General features: G+C 37.1%; 1 protein-coding gene across 4 annotated transcripts in view; it reads right to left on the bottom strand.

The window, feature by feature from the left end:
* The window catches only part of MCTP1 (multiple C2 and transmembrane domain containing 1), a 215,445-nt gene that overhangs the window by 32,426 nt on the left and 164,492 nt on the right, over positions 1 to 18,527 (bottom strand). For all 4 annotated transcript variants that reach the window (XM_039695677.1, XM_039695678.1, XM_039695685.1 and 1 more), the window contains one exon: positions 5,863 to 5,916. In XM_039695677.1, the coding sequence (XP_039551611.1) occupies positions 5,863 to 5,916 (54 nt within the window). The remainder of the gene's footprint in view (positions 1 to 5,862; positions 5,917 to 18,527) is intronic.

Here is an 18,527-nt window from a genome sequence, read left to right as displayed (position 1 = left end):
ACCTTGCAAACGAGGGCCTTGTGTGTGGGGAGTGCTTTTAGGGCGTTCTTAAAACCGGCCCTCCCCAGGCCCGGACCTGGTTTTTGCTGTGTGCTGTTTGCTTGGCTGGCTGTTTGGTCGTTGCTTAGGCAGAGTTTTGCTCCCCTTTTGGGTTCTGTTTTCAGTTGTTTGGGGTTTTTCCCCCCTTTTCTCTCGTCTCGGAGAGGCTGCCTTGGGGCGATTTCCACAGGCAGTTTCCCTTTCTGCCGAGCGGGGAAAGGCCCCGCTGCCGTGCAAGCCGCTGCCCCTCACGGGCGGTGGCCAGCGCGGGGCTGCAAGCGCAGGCCGGCCCCGCCCGGAGCGGCCGCGTGCCTCCGCCGGTCCTGCCTGTGCCGTCGCAAGGAAGGTGAAGTTCCTCCCTGAGTTCTAGCCTCTCGATCCGGACAGTACCAGCTGTCGGGGAGATGAGCAGAGCGGGGAAGGGGCAGGAGGAAAGCTGACACCGCCTTTCGCTTTGTCCCTCGAGCCACGCACTCGACTGCGGAGCACCACCTTGGAGGGGGGGATGTCCCCAGCGTTCTCCGGCCTCTCTTTATTCTCGAGATATAGCCATTTTGCCGTTATTTTTTGCCTGTTGCTGTTGCGCTTGTTAGTAAACTGCTGGTTTTTTTCACTTACGTCTACTTTCTTTCGTTCCTTAGTGGTGGAAAGGGACTGGTTAAACCTATAAAGGAGACAACTCATTCCAGAGTATTCTTTAAATTGTCTCAAGCCGAGACATAGACCCATGGTCCCCCAGTGACTATCACACACATATACCCCCCTCCTCAAGTGCTGAACTTCAGATATAAGTCTTAGATTCTGATCTCATTAATTCTTATTTTACTTCACTGATTTTGATAGTATTTCAAGACTGCACCAGGACAAAGAAACATGATCTCATTAAAACTAAACCTCTCAGAAGGCTGTCCAAGCACCTCTTTTCAAAGATGTGTATGTTAATGATGAAGACTATATGATGTCCCACTACACGGCAGGATGAAAACGGGTTTTTTGTGAAAGTTGCTGTGCAAAGGCTCCACAGGATCTAAGGTATATCCAAGCAAAAGTAACTTAATGGCTGTGACTTGGGGGTGATCCAATGATCAAAACCAGGTGATAGTCCAGAGTACACACTGAAGCAGTCCACACCATCATCCCATACTTTATGTACAACGGTTATTAAAACTACACACCTCTTAGCAACATATCTACATGAATAACTAAACTGAGCTGAAACCAAACTGTACTGAGAAGTATGACTTCTGCAACCATGTACTGTAGATTGCCCTGTTGTAGAGATTTTTTTTGTAAGTACACACAGTTGTATCAGCTAAGCTTTGAGAGGATAACAGATTCATACATAGCTACAGTTTTCACTGAAAGCTGCTGTTGTTTGGCTTTTTATTTGCAGTTAGTATTTAGATGCTATGTTCATGTAGAATATAATGGTAGAATCCAGCTATAGGTGGACCAATAGATTTACTTGTTCTGGAATTTTAACTCCACTCTCTCTGTGTCATTTCCCCACCATTTATTTTATAGAAAATAACTGCCACTGTAATAGATTACAGTCTTCTCTTTTATGGAATATAAAAATGTAGGTTACGTTGGAGCTATCTTTCCTCCTCCTCACAATCTCCTCTCAGTAAAAATGCAGGGCATGCTTCTGAGACAGGATGCAAACACGTCTTGGTTTGAGAACAAAGTTGATGCCTTTCAGCAACAATTATTAGAAGCTTTAAAGCATATTTTAATTTGACTCAGCTATAATTCATTACAAAAGCTTTTCGTTATCTTGAAGTACAATTTCATTGACTGAGACCTGCAAAGAATTTTTCAAAGAATGGAAGGATAAAGGGTAACCAAAACCACAAATGTTTTGAATATTTTTTTCATAATAAAATGTTGATGAAGGTAAAACAAAACAGTGGTCATAACATGCATCTTCCTCCCTTTATGCCTGCAGTGGTAGCAGTTTTCACTGGTATAATTCTGTGGTGTGCTTTTTCAGGCTGACCTGAAAAATCTTTGAGATTATCTGAAATCTCACCTGGAGATTGTTAAAAGACTAAAGCTATACGAAAAGCATATATAAACTTCTTAAAAACTAAATCTTAGATACACAGACAAATTCTAGATACATAAATTATCCATATTGACTGCTACATTATTATAACGGCACAAAAATCCTTTTGATAGCTTATTAATAACTTAACTTCATGTAATTTAACTGACCCATATTTGCTAAGGTATTGCATAAGCCATTGTTTGAAAAGGAGCCAAAAGAAAAAAAGGAAAGAGAAATCAGATTAAACTGCAAATCCCTGGTTGACATAGGTTTAGCAAACGTTACAGGACATATGGAATGCAGAATCCAGTGCTATTTCTTGGAAAAACTGGTATTAAATGCCTGAGCCGAACAAACTACATCTTTTAAAATTTCTAAATACGTAACAAGATAAGGAAGAAAAATCAGGAAAAAAGTGTTCTGCTGCTAAGCACCACTTTGTAACCAATACAAGTAGCATACCTGCTGCTTTAGTTTATTATTCATATTGCAAGTGAAGGTGAAAGTTAAGATCCTCCAGTAAAAAACACATCATGTGGCCTTAAATTAACAGTCCTGTCTTGACTGCAGCAGAGGGTGAAAAAAGTTACTAAAATCCAGACCATTAGAATGAGACGTGGTAGTGTAAATCTATCTTGTCAGACTGCTCTCAGTATTACACAGCAATATTAATAAAATGCATTACATTAACTAATTTAATATATTTTGGCATTCATCATCCTCAGTTTACTACTTCTGTAACTCTGCAATTTGGGGATGTCAAGTAATGTCTCTCCATGACATAACCAACATCAGGGCATGCCCGCACTGAGGTAGTCACGTAGCAAGTCACTGATACCCAAGTCAGCTCTAAAGAAAGACACTTTCATAATCACCCAACAATCTGATAAGTGAAAACATATGGATAGGTTTAGGTAAAGCCTGCAAGGAGCCTTTACTAAATGGAAAACAGGTGCTCCAGTTCCATGCCATGTAATACCCTATTGATCATAGAGCCCAGAGGTTACAGGACTAATAGCTTCCCTGTGGTAATCAGGGAGCAAAGACACTGGCCATGGTCAAACAGCTGGGGCATATTTTACATATTTGCAAAATATGCTTCAGTTTTAATGAAAGTAAGGGTTTGGCACATTTATTAATATTGTAACTTTCTTCACTTAAGGAGACCCATTTTCCTGAGTTTTTTATTTTACCACATGAAAAAAAACCAAGAGAAATAACAAAAGCCAAAGGCCACTACCAGCTGGTGTTACAAAACATGCATTTATGCATTTTTTTCTCACAAAAATTAATTTTGCACATAGCTTTAAGAAAACACACACAAACTAAACACAAAACTGCACCCCTCCAATTAGTCAAAAGATGTAAAACGAATAGCAGGAGTTAAGAGAGTATGTCTAGTGCACCAGAAAGGAAAAACAGCTTCTAACAACAAACAAATTAACCCTAACCATGTGCTTATTATTTACAATTTAACCTAGTGCAAAATAACACCCACTGCAAACACCCTGAATAAATAGTCTATACATGCTTCTTTTAAAAAGTGTAGGGTTTCTTTTTCCAATTCAAACAGCATATTTAATCTTGAGAGCTCAAAACATTTGTAATAATGAAGACAGCTTTGAATTTATGAAAATCAACCTTAACACCTTCTGTATAAAAAACCAGCTCTTAAATATTCAATAAAAGGGCTCACTGAATGCACACAGTAATGTCAGTACTCACTTTAATTCAACCTTGGTAACTAGATCCAGAAAAATGTTTGAACTCTGGTGTCAGTTTGAGAAAGCTGAATATTAGATCATAACATTGAAACCTAGAGTGATATTTCTAATTAGGGGTGTTTGCTCAGAGAATCACCAGAGAACTGGGGGGAGGGAGGGGCTGACCTCTGCCTTCATCTTCTCTTTTAAAGGAGTTTGGTTAGCAATTTCCAAAACCCACTAAGCAGTAACTACACAGGCTGGTTTAATCTACAAGCAGTCAAGTACTATTCTTTGTGAACTAATCACAGTGGTTAAAATGTCCAGGATACACACACTACTGGTATGACACATTTGCACCAGATCTAATAATAAAGCAGAAACAAACAGGAGAAAATGGCCTCAAATGGATAGTAAATCAGTGTGTATCAGAAAACAAACAATGACTGAAAGCTAGCATATTGAGATAAAATTCAAGCCTTCCACAGCTACATGATAGATGGACTTTTACAGTCAATCATATATTTTATTGCTAGAAATGTATGCTCATATCATTTAGCATCAAAAAACATCCCATATGCATTTTGTAGAATAAGATTTTGTTAGTGCAGTGTTATGAAATTATGTAGCTAACAATTTAGCTGATGTGTAGAATAATTTCTCATATAAATTGTGAAGTGTTTGACCTGGAAATAGAACAAAGAAATACTCTTATTTGTATGAGAAAGAAATCTCTTACATCTTAGGTGTTAGCTAACAGAAAAATAATCACTCGGGGAATTAACTAATTACAGTGAATTTTCTGGCATTTCAAATGCTGCTGCCAGCATATGAATTCTTACAGTGGTATATAAATGTACATCTCAGCCAGAAAAAAAGGTCAAGAGCATAAATTAAGATGCACTGTTTTTCTCCTCTCAGAAAAATAGAAAAAAAAAAAGGCTATAGTACAACAGAAGTTGGGGAACATCTGTGGAGGTCAAAATAATCTGAATTTTAATACAGAGTTGTTGTAAAACTATGTATTTCCTTAATTTTTATTTTCTTTCACAAATACCACCCTTCTGATAGGAAAATACCAGCAAGTATTGGGCTGTCTTCACTCATCTCACCAGAAAGCCATCCTGCCAGTGCTGGCCATTGTTTCAGTGGTGCAAGGTCATTCTGATTTATTTTCTTTGGTTTTTCCCTCTCTCTGGGGGACAACCAATCCAAGAAGCCACATTGATTGGCTCAATGATATGTGGAAATGAGCTGTTATTTACTATGGTTGCAATCCTCAACCTACCTGGCAGCATCTAAACTGAATCACATCCACTCAAATAGGTGCGTGATCTGCTGTGGTTTCCCAGCTTGCAGGGCTACAATGCAAACTTCAAATCAAATTGGTATCTATGAGAATTGTGATTATTTAAATGTCATATGTGATTATATAAATGTCATTCTTCTATCCAGCAATTCTTTGAAAATTTTAGATGTCAATATCCTATCCTTAACCAGCATAGAGTTGCTATTTCTACACCATTTTTCTCCTGAAGTGCAGCACTATTTGTAGTAGTCAAGATAGGAGGAATTTTTTGTCCTTCAAAACCTGTTGTTACCTTCACAAGAGCTATCAAGTTTCAGACTGGTAGAGATACTCTTGTTCCTGGCTGAAAAAAAAAAGATTGATCCAGCTCTGAACGAAGAAAAGAGAAAAAAATAAAAAGGAAAAAGAAGAGGGAAAGCAAAAAGAAGAAGAAAGAAAAAGAAAAAAAAGAAGAAAGAAGAAGAAAGAAGAAGAAGAAGAAGAAGAAGAAGAAGAAGAAGAAGAAGAAGAAGAAGAAGAAGAAGAAGAAGAAGAAGAAGAAGAAGGAAAAAAACCCAGAAAAATAAAGAAAAAGAAAGCAGGATTTATAGTCCTATAACCTTTCCATCAACATGCTATATCTATTATTATAGGATGATAAACAGCTCTGTCCAATTTTCTGGACTAAAACACATCAACTCCTTTTTTAACTGTCGGTAAAAACAGTGTCATGTCTAAATTCTCCCATCCCCAGATACCCAAGTGCTAGGGAAGATAATTACCTTGTCATCTCTGTCATCCTCTTCTTCCTCGTCCTCTAGCATGTCCTCCACTACCTGCAGACAGAAACAGTAGTAGTTGTCATCATTTAAAAAGAAAGAGTTTTGTTCTGTCAATTCTAAGCCTTTTGTAGATGAAAACTTTATTAACATTTGAAATAAATGCACAGAGGGAAAATGTACAACTAGGAAAATACACTTGATCTAGTGATTCAAATTTAGGAAAGTATTATAACTTTAATTGACCTACATTGGGGAATTATATACTGAAAACCCTTCCTTTGCAAAACGCTTGCTTGACAATTTAAGTATTTAAAAGGTAGTTCAAAATTCAGTAAATGCCTGCTTTAACTAAAGGAATCCTTTGTCAGCTCCTCTGGTGCCTATGCAGCACACACACATGCTCACTTCAAATTTATGGTTACCTACATAAAAGGTCAACACTTTTAATAGAATTTACAGTATTCACCAAGAGATTCTTGAAGAATACAAAGCCAGAAATAAATTCACAGTAGCTTTTCTCCTTATCGTGTTCAACAGTGATATATACCATATGCTCTATCAACATTAGCCCTGTGTTTCTTTAATAATAATTCTGTACAATCTGTGCATCTAACTTTATGCACATTAATTGTGAGCTGCACCTGCCACTTGTCTACATCGACGTATTTTTCCATATATAGTTATTCAGTCCAACACCATGAAATATAAACATACATTAAATTCTTTCTCCAAATATTAATAATTAATAATCATGCCATCAGCATGAAATAAACCACTAAGTTTAGTTTACAGAGAGATCAAATGATTTTCTAAAGATGGACCATGGCAGATTCAAACTTAAATATCTCTTTCTCATTACACTGTGATCAATGACCCTAACAAGAAAATTCTCTGTTGATAGAAAGTTGTACCTCCTTATAAACAGAAAATAGTGTGCCTCTTTATATTTTTATGTATATATAAGTACCTATTAGGATATAAGAAAATCCATAATGAAGGTCAGCAAAGATCCAACCAGCCCAGTGTCCTATTATGGGTGCAAAAATTTTATATTAAGTATTATAAAGTATGCATAAAAAGGAAAAATTGGAAGTAAACTCACTAATATGAAACAATTTTTGTGATTTAAGACAACATACTAAAATTAAACTTCATAGCCACGCCCGCAGACAATGCTGCAAGAGTGTTCCCACATCTATATACAAGAACTTAAGGGACTTTATCAAAGAGCCAAATTCAGGTAAAAGAACAACTGAAAAATAAAAGTATATGAATCAATTTACTTTCCCACAGTTAGCTCTACCATCAAGAAGGTCCCAATTAGCCATGTTACATGGAGCTATGCAATGCATAAACAACATATGGTTTGATGTAACATGCCCGTCTAGTAGAGCACTGTGCATACATGCAAGTCACCACACAGTTCAAAACATTTGCAGTTTCAGCTATTCTTCCTTGTTTGAACCCTGGCCCAGAACCCCTCTAACAACAGTACTTTGGAGGGGAACCACCAGTTCTGCCTACTGGCTGCTCTGTCCTGGAGGTTTGAATGAGATAAAACTAGAAATGCAAAAACCCATAAAGAGCAAGCATGTCTAAGAGCATGAGAAGGAAGCATGACAAGAGCATAAGAAGGAAGCATGACTTGAGAAATGAAGGAATTACTTTTGAATTCTTCCATGCCACAAATAACAGTTTTAGCAGGAGCCTGACTGACTAAATCTTCTGCAGCCTCAGACCTGCTACCAGCCAGGCACATGTACTTCTGAGTCCGCTTAGACAGAAGAAGGAATGTGGCTGTGCTCTAGCCACTATCCATGAAGAAGTTTCCCTCACCAGTCTATTGGCCTTTTAGGCCAACTCTGCTCCATCTCTCAAAGATGGGGCATCAAAGACAGATTTGATCACAGGGAAATGTTGAGAGCATGTTGCTGAAACAGATGTATCTCCTGCTTAGTTCACTACACAGAACTTCAATACACAATTACATCCCATTTAGAGGTGTCTGAGTGATCCAGTTTTTACTGACCACTGACCACTCTGAAACAAAGGCATTTTCTGTTCCCACACACCTGCATCATCTTCTTGTTCCTCTCCGGATTGCTCATTGCTATATTCTGTGTGCTGTTCAAAGTCTTTGGGGAGCTGAGCTGTAAACTGCATCACTGGAGTAACTGAATTGTTCAAAACCACACATCCTCAAACCTTTAATGCAGTTAGTTCCAGTGATCCAGTTTACTGAGCAGCTTCACCAGCTCTACAAAGAAAATGGTAAACTGAGAAAAGAGGAGGAAAAAAAGCTGTTAAGGGCTGTAGCTAGATGGAAACTCTCTTAGATCAGTTTTTCCACATGCAAAACACCCACTTAACTATACCGTTAGTTGACTAAAGCCCTAGATATAAATCAGATCTGTTGGGTCACACACTGCCTAATGCCCAGAGCTCACTAGGTCAGCAAGTCTCTTACTTTTCAACATTAACATTACCTAGACACTTAAAGATCTCTTTTATGTACACCCAGAAATTAATTGTCTTGAGAAGGTTGAATAGCAGAATGCCTACCTCACATTAGCATTCAAGTTAGCATGGTGACAATTAGCTGAACTGGAAATCTCTAAAATTATTGTAAATGAGGGCATCTCACAGAAATCACTTGCATGACAATAATTCTAAAATATCCATATAATAACACTTCAGATTCAGGTGTGGGGTTTTTTTCCCCACATCTAAAGATCTCAGACTACTTTGCAAGCTTCTGTAGAGAGGCAAAATGTTAGTTTGTTCAAAGGGCATAAAAAGTCCTTTGAAATACTTGAAGTATCACACTAAGCCCAGACTTCCATCTCCTCCATTCCATTTTTTAATTCAAAAGCCTATGCTCTTTTTCTAGTTTAGCCATGCTATCAATTACCTTTAGATCTGGAGTACTGAATTGTTTGGGAAGAAAAACAGAATTCAGTATTTGTAGCAAAATAAAGTGTAATGAAAATGTGCCAATACCCAAGATGCATAAATAATTCTTTAAAGTATATGCTTTCACTTGTCTTGAAATTCAAAAGAAAGGGTTAGAAGAAAAAAACAGAACATACATAACCATTAAGGCAATATGGATATTATAATACAATTCATTAAAGCACCAAAATAAGTGTTTTCAGAACTTGGCCACAAATTAAAACAAGGAATGTATAAACACAGTCATACAACATATGAATTACTGGCACAATGAAGCCTTACAAAAGCTGTATACTGAAGTAAAGTCTACTCCAGAACAAAGCAAGGCGGTTCAAGAGAGGTGAGGTAGATACGAACACAGGTTTTAGTTAAACATTGTATTAAGAATACAGTAGGAAAAAAACCCCCACAATTGATTTTTTTATCCTTTGATTCTACCTCATTTCTTTTCAAGTAAAGTGCACAAGTGCCACTCTGTTTGGAAGGAATACAGTAGTTATTTGGGTCCTTATGTTGAGCATTATACATGGAGGAGGTATAAGGGAGGGAGGGACGTCAAGGGGAAGGAGGGAGAGGAGAGAGAAGGTGGGCAATAAAACAAACAAAGACAAAATGTAATGTTACATTTATTTTAATAAAAGTTCTGTGGCAAAAAACGTACATTGTTCTTAGAACATTCACTCTAAATGATGCCTTCTGATATCTTGTTTGAAATCAAGTAGTATTAATCAAATAACGGAAGGGCACTAGGGAAATCAAGGATCTAATGCAAGCAGCTAAAAGTGACATGACCTTCTGTAACATCACTTGTCACAGACTTATACGCTGCATACTGGTAGATGGTCTTGAAAGAAATTTCTTGGTACTGACTCTTGAATGTAGTGTGAATACACATGACATTTAAAAAACCCCACACACAGATGGCCTCAAATACAACACATAAGCTACGTCACAGCCAAAAGGTAAGGAGATGATGTTTAAATGTTGCAAAGTAAGACCCTCTGCAATACATACCTATTAAAAGCTTATAAATCAGAAGCAGCATGTAATCTAGTTCCTATGTCCTACTATTATTCCTGATCCATTCCCAACATCTTCAAGGAACACAGGCCAAAAATACTGTACAACTCATAATCCATAAAAGATTGGAGGACCGTTGCTCTGTTGCAGCAGATACCTTAAACCAGGTCACCAGAAGGAAGCACAACCATCACATTTGCACACCAAAGTAAACCTCAGCATCTGTGGGCTACAATGCAGTCTTCTGAGCAAACTGACATTAAATATAAATTGCATTTATTGTAAAGATCTACTGACTAACAAAGAGGATAGAATTGCTGAGAAAATAATTCGCTTTGACTTCTAACCTCAACACCTGCAAAGCAGAGTTAGATTCTAGTTATTTACAGGCATGTTAAATCAAAGCCCTACAGCTGCAGAGGACTTAGAAATACCTTCTGAACCTAAAGAATCAGTGGCAAAGTGACTCACTGAAACTTAACACAACCTCTAATGAAAGGTCCTTCTTTCTTAGCATCAGACTGCTGTTTCTCTCAGTGTGTAAAGCATCATTAATTGTTTCTGTTCTATGTTTTTCAGCTGATCCAAAAGAAAAACCTGCACAGAAGATACCCTGATTATTTACATGTCAATAATACCAAGTATATGCTCTGCATTGAGATTTAAAATAAATAAAAGGGGGAAAAAAATGGGCGCTAACTCTGCAGATAGCCATGATGACTGTTACCTTAATACTTCAACAATGCCCCTCATTAGAACTTCTTTAAATCTGCTTAGATCTTACTTGATGTAGTCCTTCAATGCTAGGTAGTTTCCAATAAAAACGAAACAGAAATATCTACATATGATCTCAAAATATCTGCAGATATTTGTATATTCATATGTAAGTATTAAAATTATAAACGAAATCAAAGGTGAGGGTGAAATTTGGTTCCAAATTGCATCTAAATGCATTTTAGATGTGCAATAAATGTAGTCAGAATTATACTGTTCAGGACTGTTTGGAATAAAATTCATATTGTCCTGCCATGAAATGTATGGTAAGTTTGTGAGCTATGCAACTCAGTGTACAGCTGTAAATGTAATATAAACTTATGCAATTTGTATGGATTTAGAAGGATGCATAAAACCACTTGGGCTTTTTCAGATAATTTCCTGGTACTTAATTTGAAGAAAAGATATCCATTGTCTACAAGCCCACTACAGCAGCAGTTATGTGCTCATCTTCACAATATGATGTCTCCTTTGATGGAATTGCCAAGGAGAAACTGTACAGAGATAAATTTCATTAAAATGTCCAACTTTTATACCATATTTTAAAGGAAAATAAAAATCAAATTAACAGATTTTCATTTAGGAGTGCAGTATATATATACTGCACTCCTAAATGAAATCTATAAATCTATATCTATATCTATATCTATATCTATATCTATATCTATATCTATATCTATATCTGTCTGGGTCCATCCAGATTTATACGTTTTGAACTTAGAATAACTGAACTACTAGATGTGATAATTAATGTGATATGCTTCTCAGTAACATTGAATGTATTGCAGTACAGAAGAGAGGAGAATAAAAACAAAAGCATTCGTACTTTTCTACTAAATTACTTGCTGGTTTTTACATAGGCACTCAAAGTATGTCTTCTAACAGAATGCATTTTGTTAGCTTATTCTGGGAAGGACTCGATATTTAGTCTGATTCTTAATAGGAAATGAGACTACTATGGCTATCAGAGGCCCTTTGATGCATGCTGCTGATAACACAGAGTACTGTAATGTCAACAACACAATTTTTATTTACAGTATAATGCATTTCTTGGGAACATGTTTCAGTAATAAATACAGTTGATTATACAAGAACATGTAATCTTTTTGCTGTTGCCAGCTTGATACGCCCTCAATATTCAATTGCCAATGTAGTTAAGAGTAAGTAACTTTTAACATTACCATGGTACAAGTAATATACCATTTCTTTCATTTTCTTTCAATATTTGGTTCTCATTCATTTTAGCTTTCTTTTGTATTTACACAATGCACTGTGAACTGAATATTATGTGTTTGTTTGAAGTATGTCTCCATCTAAAGGCTTTCATATGTACTGTACATTTGAAATGTCAGATCTCTCAGAATGCAGTTATTTTTAGTTCAGCAGAATAAAAATAACTGCATTCTTTGCTTGGCTTAGTATCAGTGAAAGATTACTATGCAGGACTATTAAAAATAACACATTCACAAAATATTGTGAACTGGAATTCTTAGGCAAAACCTCATTTTAAATTATAAAGAACACAATGTCTCATTATAGGTTTAGACTGTTAATATTATTTCTTTTCAAACATATTGTTTCCAGATTCTAGTAAGACCAGATATGCTTCTGTTATAAAACAGCATTTATCCAAGTTATATTAAGCTTATGGGTATGCCCTATTACACTCAGATTTGAAGCTGACTAAATTTTTGGTATAAAAAAAATTTATATTTCATATAAAGGTGAAAATGTATGTAATACACATATTGTTGTAATTTCAGTTAGCTATTTTTGCCCTGGTATTTATATATTTCTGTAAATACTGTAAAATCCAAAAATCTCTGAAGTCTTGGCTCAATGAAAATGTGCTAAAGTGATAGAAAGCCAAACAAAAATGAATAAAAATCTCACATTACTTTGCAAATTTTTTCTAGAAACTCAACTGACATTAGGTTATATAGTACTGATTATTTATAATAGCCACTACAATCTGTCTATGAATCTTGTTGCCATTTAAACCTTCAGGCAAATGCAAAAAAAATTTCATTATAACAGTCTTATATAAAAAAATTCTTCCTCTATGCTGTGAACTTCAATTTTATTTTACATACCAGCAATATTGAAAGACTGTGGAAATAAAAAGTGGAAAAAATTAAATTTAAAAACCAGTTGGTTTCTGACAAGAAAAAAAAGATCCAATTTTTAAAAGAATGCTGGAGATATTTACAGCAGGGTTTTGGTTTTGGCCTTTTTTCTAAAGATGGCCAAAGCTTTCCAGTTCTGTAGTGGGTTTGGGTTTTGCAGCTGTTGCTGGGGTAAGAACAGGCATGTAAAGTTTTACCAAGGAGTTTACTATGTACTCTGCTACTGTGTGCAGACCTCTGGCACAGGGATTATGATTGCAGCATGGACAGCCTCTTTTATCTGTAACCCAGACAGCCAGTTGGAGCACCATATATTTCTGTTTGCGCTGCAGAAGAGAAATGCCTACCACCCAGTGTGGATCTTTACATAGTGTGCTGTGGGACTGTTGAATTGAATTGATGCACAATGCATTTAAAATATTTATAGTACCAACATTTAGTTAAATAACCTTTATGTAAGATTTATGTTGATTTGTTCAAGTCTCATTTAATGGCAAATTATGGAGAGGATGTTTCATAAAGATAATTCACTTAAATGCAGCAGGCCACCAAACATTATGGTGCAATATAGAGCAAATTTGTCCAGCTTCAGTGATTATGTGCTACCATAAAAATTAGACTTGATCAACAAAATTTAAATGCATGATTAAGCTGACATTTTCGTGTTTCTATTCTGATATATTAAAAGAAAACCCACCCTTTCCCATGTGGAACACTGTATTATATATTTATTTCTTGACTGTATGGATCATATAGAAAAAAACCTAAACATCTGTGTGGAGACAGCAATGATTCTTAGCGGACTACATAATATTCTGGCACTTATTGCCAGAAGTCCTCGTTCTTCGACAGCACCCACCCTGCCCGCATATACAGATTACAACTCATCTGCAAAAGCCTTCTAAATTATTTTAGTGATAATGAATGAAGACAAAGTTTATGATTAGTTAGGAGCTAGAAAATAGAAGGTAAAATCAGTTCTGCATAACATTGAAATAATTTTATAAAAACAATCATTCCTTCCTTACTTTTACAGTCATAAATCTGGCTAGCTTCACACACATACTATTCTGTGGGTAACTCTGTGCACTCCCAGCAGCCCTCCTGCTGGGGGTGGTTTGTGGCTACTGCCATTGCCATTGTACCAGAGGCAAAACTTCTCAGGAAAGTACAGTCAGAAAGCAGGCAAAATTTACTTGCTAACCTGACAACATCCTTTTGTACCTTGTGCAAATGACATACTCCAGAACACTGTCTAGCTAGAATACAGAGACAATGACATTTATTTTTTCCAATAATTCACAGCAAGAATTTAGTCTGCAGCTAGAAATCTCTGCAGATTCCCTGGCAGAATAGAACTTCTGGACTTGAAGCTCAAAAACCCAAAGTACCACACTGGCAAGGGATCTGAAGCACTTGGTGTTTGCCCTGTATTCATTGGCACATGAAAGCCTTTGAATGTAAGGACCATAAGGACTCAGTCTTTAAGACCATTAAGTGAAGAAACAGGAAAAAATCAAGTTCCTGCTTTGTTTACTTACTTGGTAGCTCAGTTTTCAACTTCTAGGAAAATGGCTGGTTAAAGCCAGGCACTTTCCTGTTAGAGTTAATTTATGCATTGAATGTACTGCAAAGTGGCACTCTTAGCCCCAAACAGGAGCAGCAACAAATGCACCTGACAGTGCTCTGACAGACACTATTGCCTAGCTCCTAGAAAAAAGTGATAGGATTCTAATCAGAAAAGATCTCCTATGTGCAAGTGAGCTGGTCTTCTATGACTAACTCAAGCTCACTGTGCTGACCATTTTTTCTTGAGTGAAGAAAAAGAATTCACTGAGATGGATATATTCATAAGCATCATTCTTCCCATTTTCACTTTTGTTTTATTTTTAATTTGCCAATTTCCTGTACACACATGAAAATTTGAGTCATTGTACTGGAGACTACAGAAAAGTACCCAGAGAAAACTGCTTAAAATCTTAAAATAAAAGGCTCTTTTTAGTAAATTTTTTTTCTTCTGTTCTCAAAATTTCATCCTAAACATAGGTAGTTCTAACTTGTAATAGAAACATACACATATAAATCATCAAAGTCTATGTAGGAGAAAATCTACAGTAAAATTAGAAGATGACTCATTGTCACTTTATATCATTCTTAAAATATAGGTTTATATATATATACACACACACATACACTCTATTATGCAAATTCATAAAAAATTGTGTATGGCACATTAACTCCCAGCTGTTTAGCATAATTTGCTATGCAATGACATGTACCTCTCTTAAATTCAAGAGGAAATTGGCTACTTCATATTTGCTTAAAGGTTCTGAATATTAACTGTCAATGCAAGATGTGAAGTGATCAAACCTCTTCTCCATGGAAGTTTATATGGCAGAAGAGCATTCACAGGTACTTTCAGGAATGTGCATTATTCTTCTATTAAATGTCAAACTACTTGGAAAAAAATCCCTAATAAATAATAGACCAAAAGGAAAGAAAGATTAGTATCTTCAGTTGAGAGAATATCAGAGTGGCAGATGTTGGCAGGGCCATTCTATCCTCCATAATCAAGCAGACATCATTAAGCCCAATCTCCCTGCTCAAACAAGGTCACCTCTGAGCATGTTGCCCCAGACCATGTCCTGAAAGGTCTTGAATATCTCCACAGATGAACACCTCACAACCTGTCATAGCAATCTGGCAATGGTTGTCACCACAGTCACAATGCAAATGCTTTCTTGTGGTCAGATGAATTTTCACATATTTTGGTTTGTGGCCATTGTTACTGTCAAGTGATGGAGCACCACTGAGAAGAGGCTCTGTCTCTCTCCCACTCCCTTAAGCCATTTATACACATCATCAAGAACCCTCCTCCATCCAGAACAGTACCAGCTTGCTCAGCCTCTCCTTGTATGCCAGATGCTTTGATCCTTTCATCATCTTCCCTTTGCTGGAATGAAAAGAACTCCCACTCCTCAACCCCCCAGCCTGCGCTGACTAAAAAGCCAGAATACCTACACTGCATTTTACCATGTTTCTGTGATTGTGAGTGAATGTAGCTACATGTGGACCTCTGAACTCCTACTGGTTCCTATATTATGCACACTAATTACCTAATGTTCACGCTAATACCCTTCCCTCAGACATGCTAGGTTCTCAGAGAGGGTGTGAGGGACTTTTCCAGAGCCATTTCCTTATTTGTGTGCCTATACCTGGCCTGAGGGGCACATCTGTCTTGTTGGATTGGTTTTGGCCATTTCCTTGGCCATTCACCCTGCACCCTTTTCTTGCCAACTCAGACCACCAATTTCACAACAGGACAAGGGGCAGTAGCTTCAAACTGACATAAGGCAGGTTTGGATTAGATATTGGGAAGAAATTCTTCATTGTGAGGGTAGGAGGAACTGGAACAGGTTGCCCAGAGAAGCTATGGGTGCCCCATCCCTGGCAGAGTCCCAAGGCCAGGCTGGGCATGGCTTTGAGCAACCTGGTCTGGTGGAAGGTGTTTCTCCAAATCAAACTATTCTGTGATTCCTCACTTGAGGAATCACTTTAATGGGTCACCATCACCTCCCTCCCCCATTTGTTTTTAGTTTAATGCTTTCCTCATCAGGTTGGACAGCTTCTGGGAAAAAAGACTTTGCTCCATGTGGTGAAGTGAATTTCTTCCTAGTAGTCTTCAATCCTCAAAAAGTATCCCAGTTGTAAAAACCAAGTCCCTGCTGTCAATAAGAGCTGTGCAACTGGTTGTTGTCCTTCTAGATCTGTACAGTCCTCCGCAGGGAGGATGTAGGAGAAAATGACCTGCACTCCCTGTCTGCAACCTATTTGGTCATGGCAGAACAAGAACTTACAGTGTCACCAGAGGAGATCCAATGTGCCTGTTACCTAAGTTAAGTATCAACAGCTGAGAGACTGTCATAAAAATCTCCACATGACATACTCCAACCATATAATCAACTGTTTCATCCCAGGGAAAGGGACAAGAACAGCTGGATAGTGGGAACATTTTAAATCACTTTGAGAGATTATCTGACCATTCCTTAAGTTAGGTAGCTCCAGCAGGCAGTCAGAATACACAGAACATAGCCTGAAGTAGAAATGCACAAGTAACAAAAAAAAACCAAACCAAAACCAGAGCCAATAATTTTTCCCCCATTAACTCCATGCAGTTATAAATGACTGTGACTTTTGCTTAAAAATAGAAGAAGATCCCAGACACCAGACAGGAGCACTGCTGTTTTCTCCAAGTTACAAAGGTGAGGGGCTTTTTTTGGTGTATTTGAAATCATCAAAGTATTAAATAACTTCTTAAAAGTACTGAAAATAAGCTTTTAAACCCACCATACTTTCTGTTAGTTTGCAGTCCGTCACCATGCCATGCTTTATTATGTGTAGGGGCAGCACTTCTATGCTTCTTCCCACCACACAAATCCAGCACAGGTGACAAGGAGCAACAGGGAGTGGTGACAGAAACACAGCAGTTGATACCTACCCCACAGACAATGTGAAAAAGATGATGGGAAAAAGGCAGAAGAAGGAAAAAATCTCAGCCTGGTAAGATTCACTCGGTTCTAATCTCGTATGTTTAGGTGATCATGGTTTAATATAAAAACAGCTGTGCTAATAATAAATTATTTTGTGAGGTCAGATACTCAGGAGTACAATTACAAGAAAGTGTAAGTATCTTTGGAGAAAGCAGCAAGGTGTACTTCAGGCAAAAATGTTACTGCAAAATTCAGAAGAAGGCCTTAAGAATGGCATCTTAGTAATTTTTTTCTCACTTAATACTGGCAGATTTTTCTACCTGTCACATGACTCAATGACATAAATTCATTTGTTTTACTTCAGTTCAGAACTATCCATTAAGTCTACATCTATCTACAGTCACTTACACCAATGTTTAATGCAAGAGTTCCTATTTCATGTAAGCATATCTTTCAGAAATACAACTAATCTTGATCAAAATGTACAAAAGGTAGGGAACCACTATTTCTTTTGGGAATATGCATCAATGTTACACTAAAACCACAATGATCATCAATCCTACAAGGAGTCCAACGGAATCCGTGGAGATATAGCACACTGGTTCACCTATGCTGGGCATTCCAATAGACTTATCTCCTACTAGGAAATACACTTGGGCCTCGCCCTTGCCCCAGCCATATTGCACCTTGAATTCAAGAAAGAATTCGCATATATAACTTGTTAGGAGTCATAATAAATGGCAAAATAACTGTACTTGCATTCAAATAAGAAGTACAGGTTCATGTTATAACAGAGGTACCCAGATTCTTGCTTGGCAGGTGAATTTCTCCATGAGGAAATACATTTCAAACTACTTAAAAAAAAAACCTGATGCCCGAAAAGAAAAAGCAAATGGTATATTATCTAGAGAGACAGTCAAACAAGGATGAGTAAAGTCTGGTCTGTCTGCCATATCCAGACTGAAACTCAGTGATCACTAATCATTGACCAGCAGAAGTGTGGTCCCAAGCACCTGAACTGATGAGACAATTGACAGTTGTTTTCTCAAAGAGATATTACAATGGAAATCAACTCTTCTGAGCTGCTCTGCATGATCCCAAATTTAAGTATGTTCCATAGACATTAAAGTATAAACCATATACAATTTTAAACTATGCTTTTCTAATGTTAATTAGGTAACAAATACATTAAATACATTTATCTTTGTGTCTTACCATTAGCCTTAGGATTTCAAAGTAACTTCTAAAGATAGATGATGTATCTGAGATAAGTAATCAATGATTTCACAGAGACACACAAGGA

This window comes from Passer montanus, unplaced genomic scaffold (genome assembly GCF_014805655.1).
Source record: "Passer montanus isolate IOZ18808 unplaced genomic scaffold, ASM1480565v1 scaffold91, whole genome shotgun sequence".
NCBI classification, from domain to species: domain Eukaryota; kingdom Metazoa; phylum Chordata; class Aves; order Passeriformes; family Passeridae; genus Passer; species Passer montanus.
The sequence above is the reverse complement of the archived record's forward strand: the minus strand, read 5'-3'. Positions and strand labels throughout refer to the sequence as shown.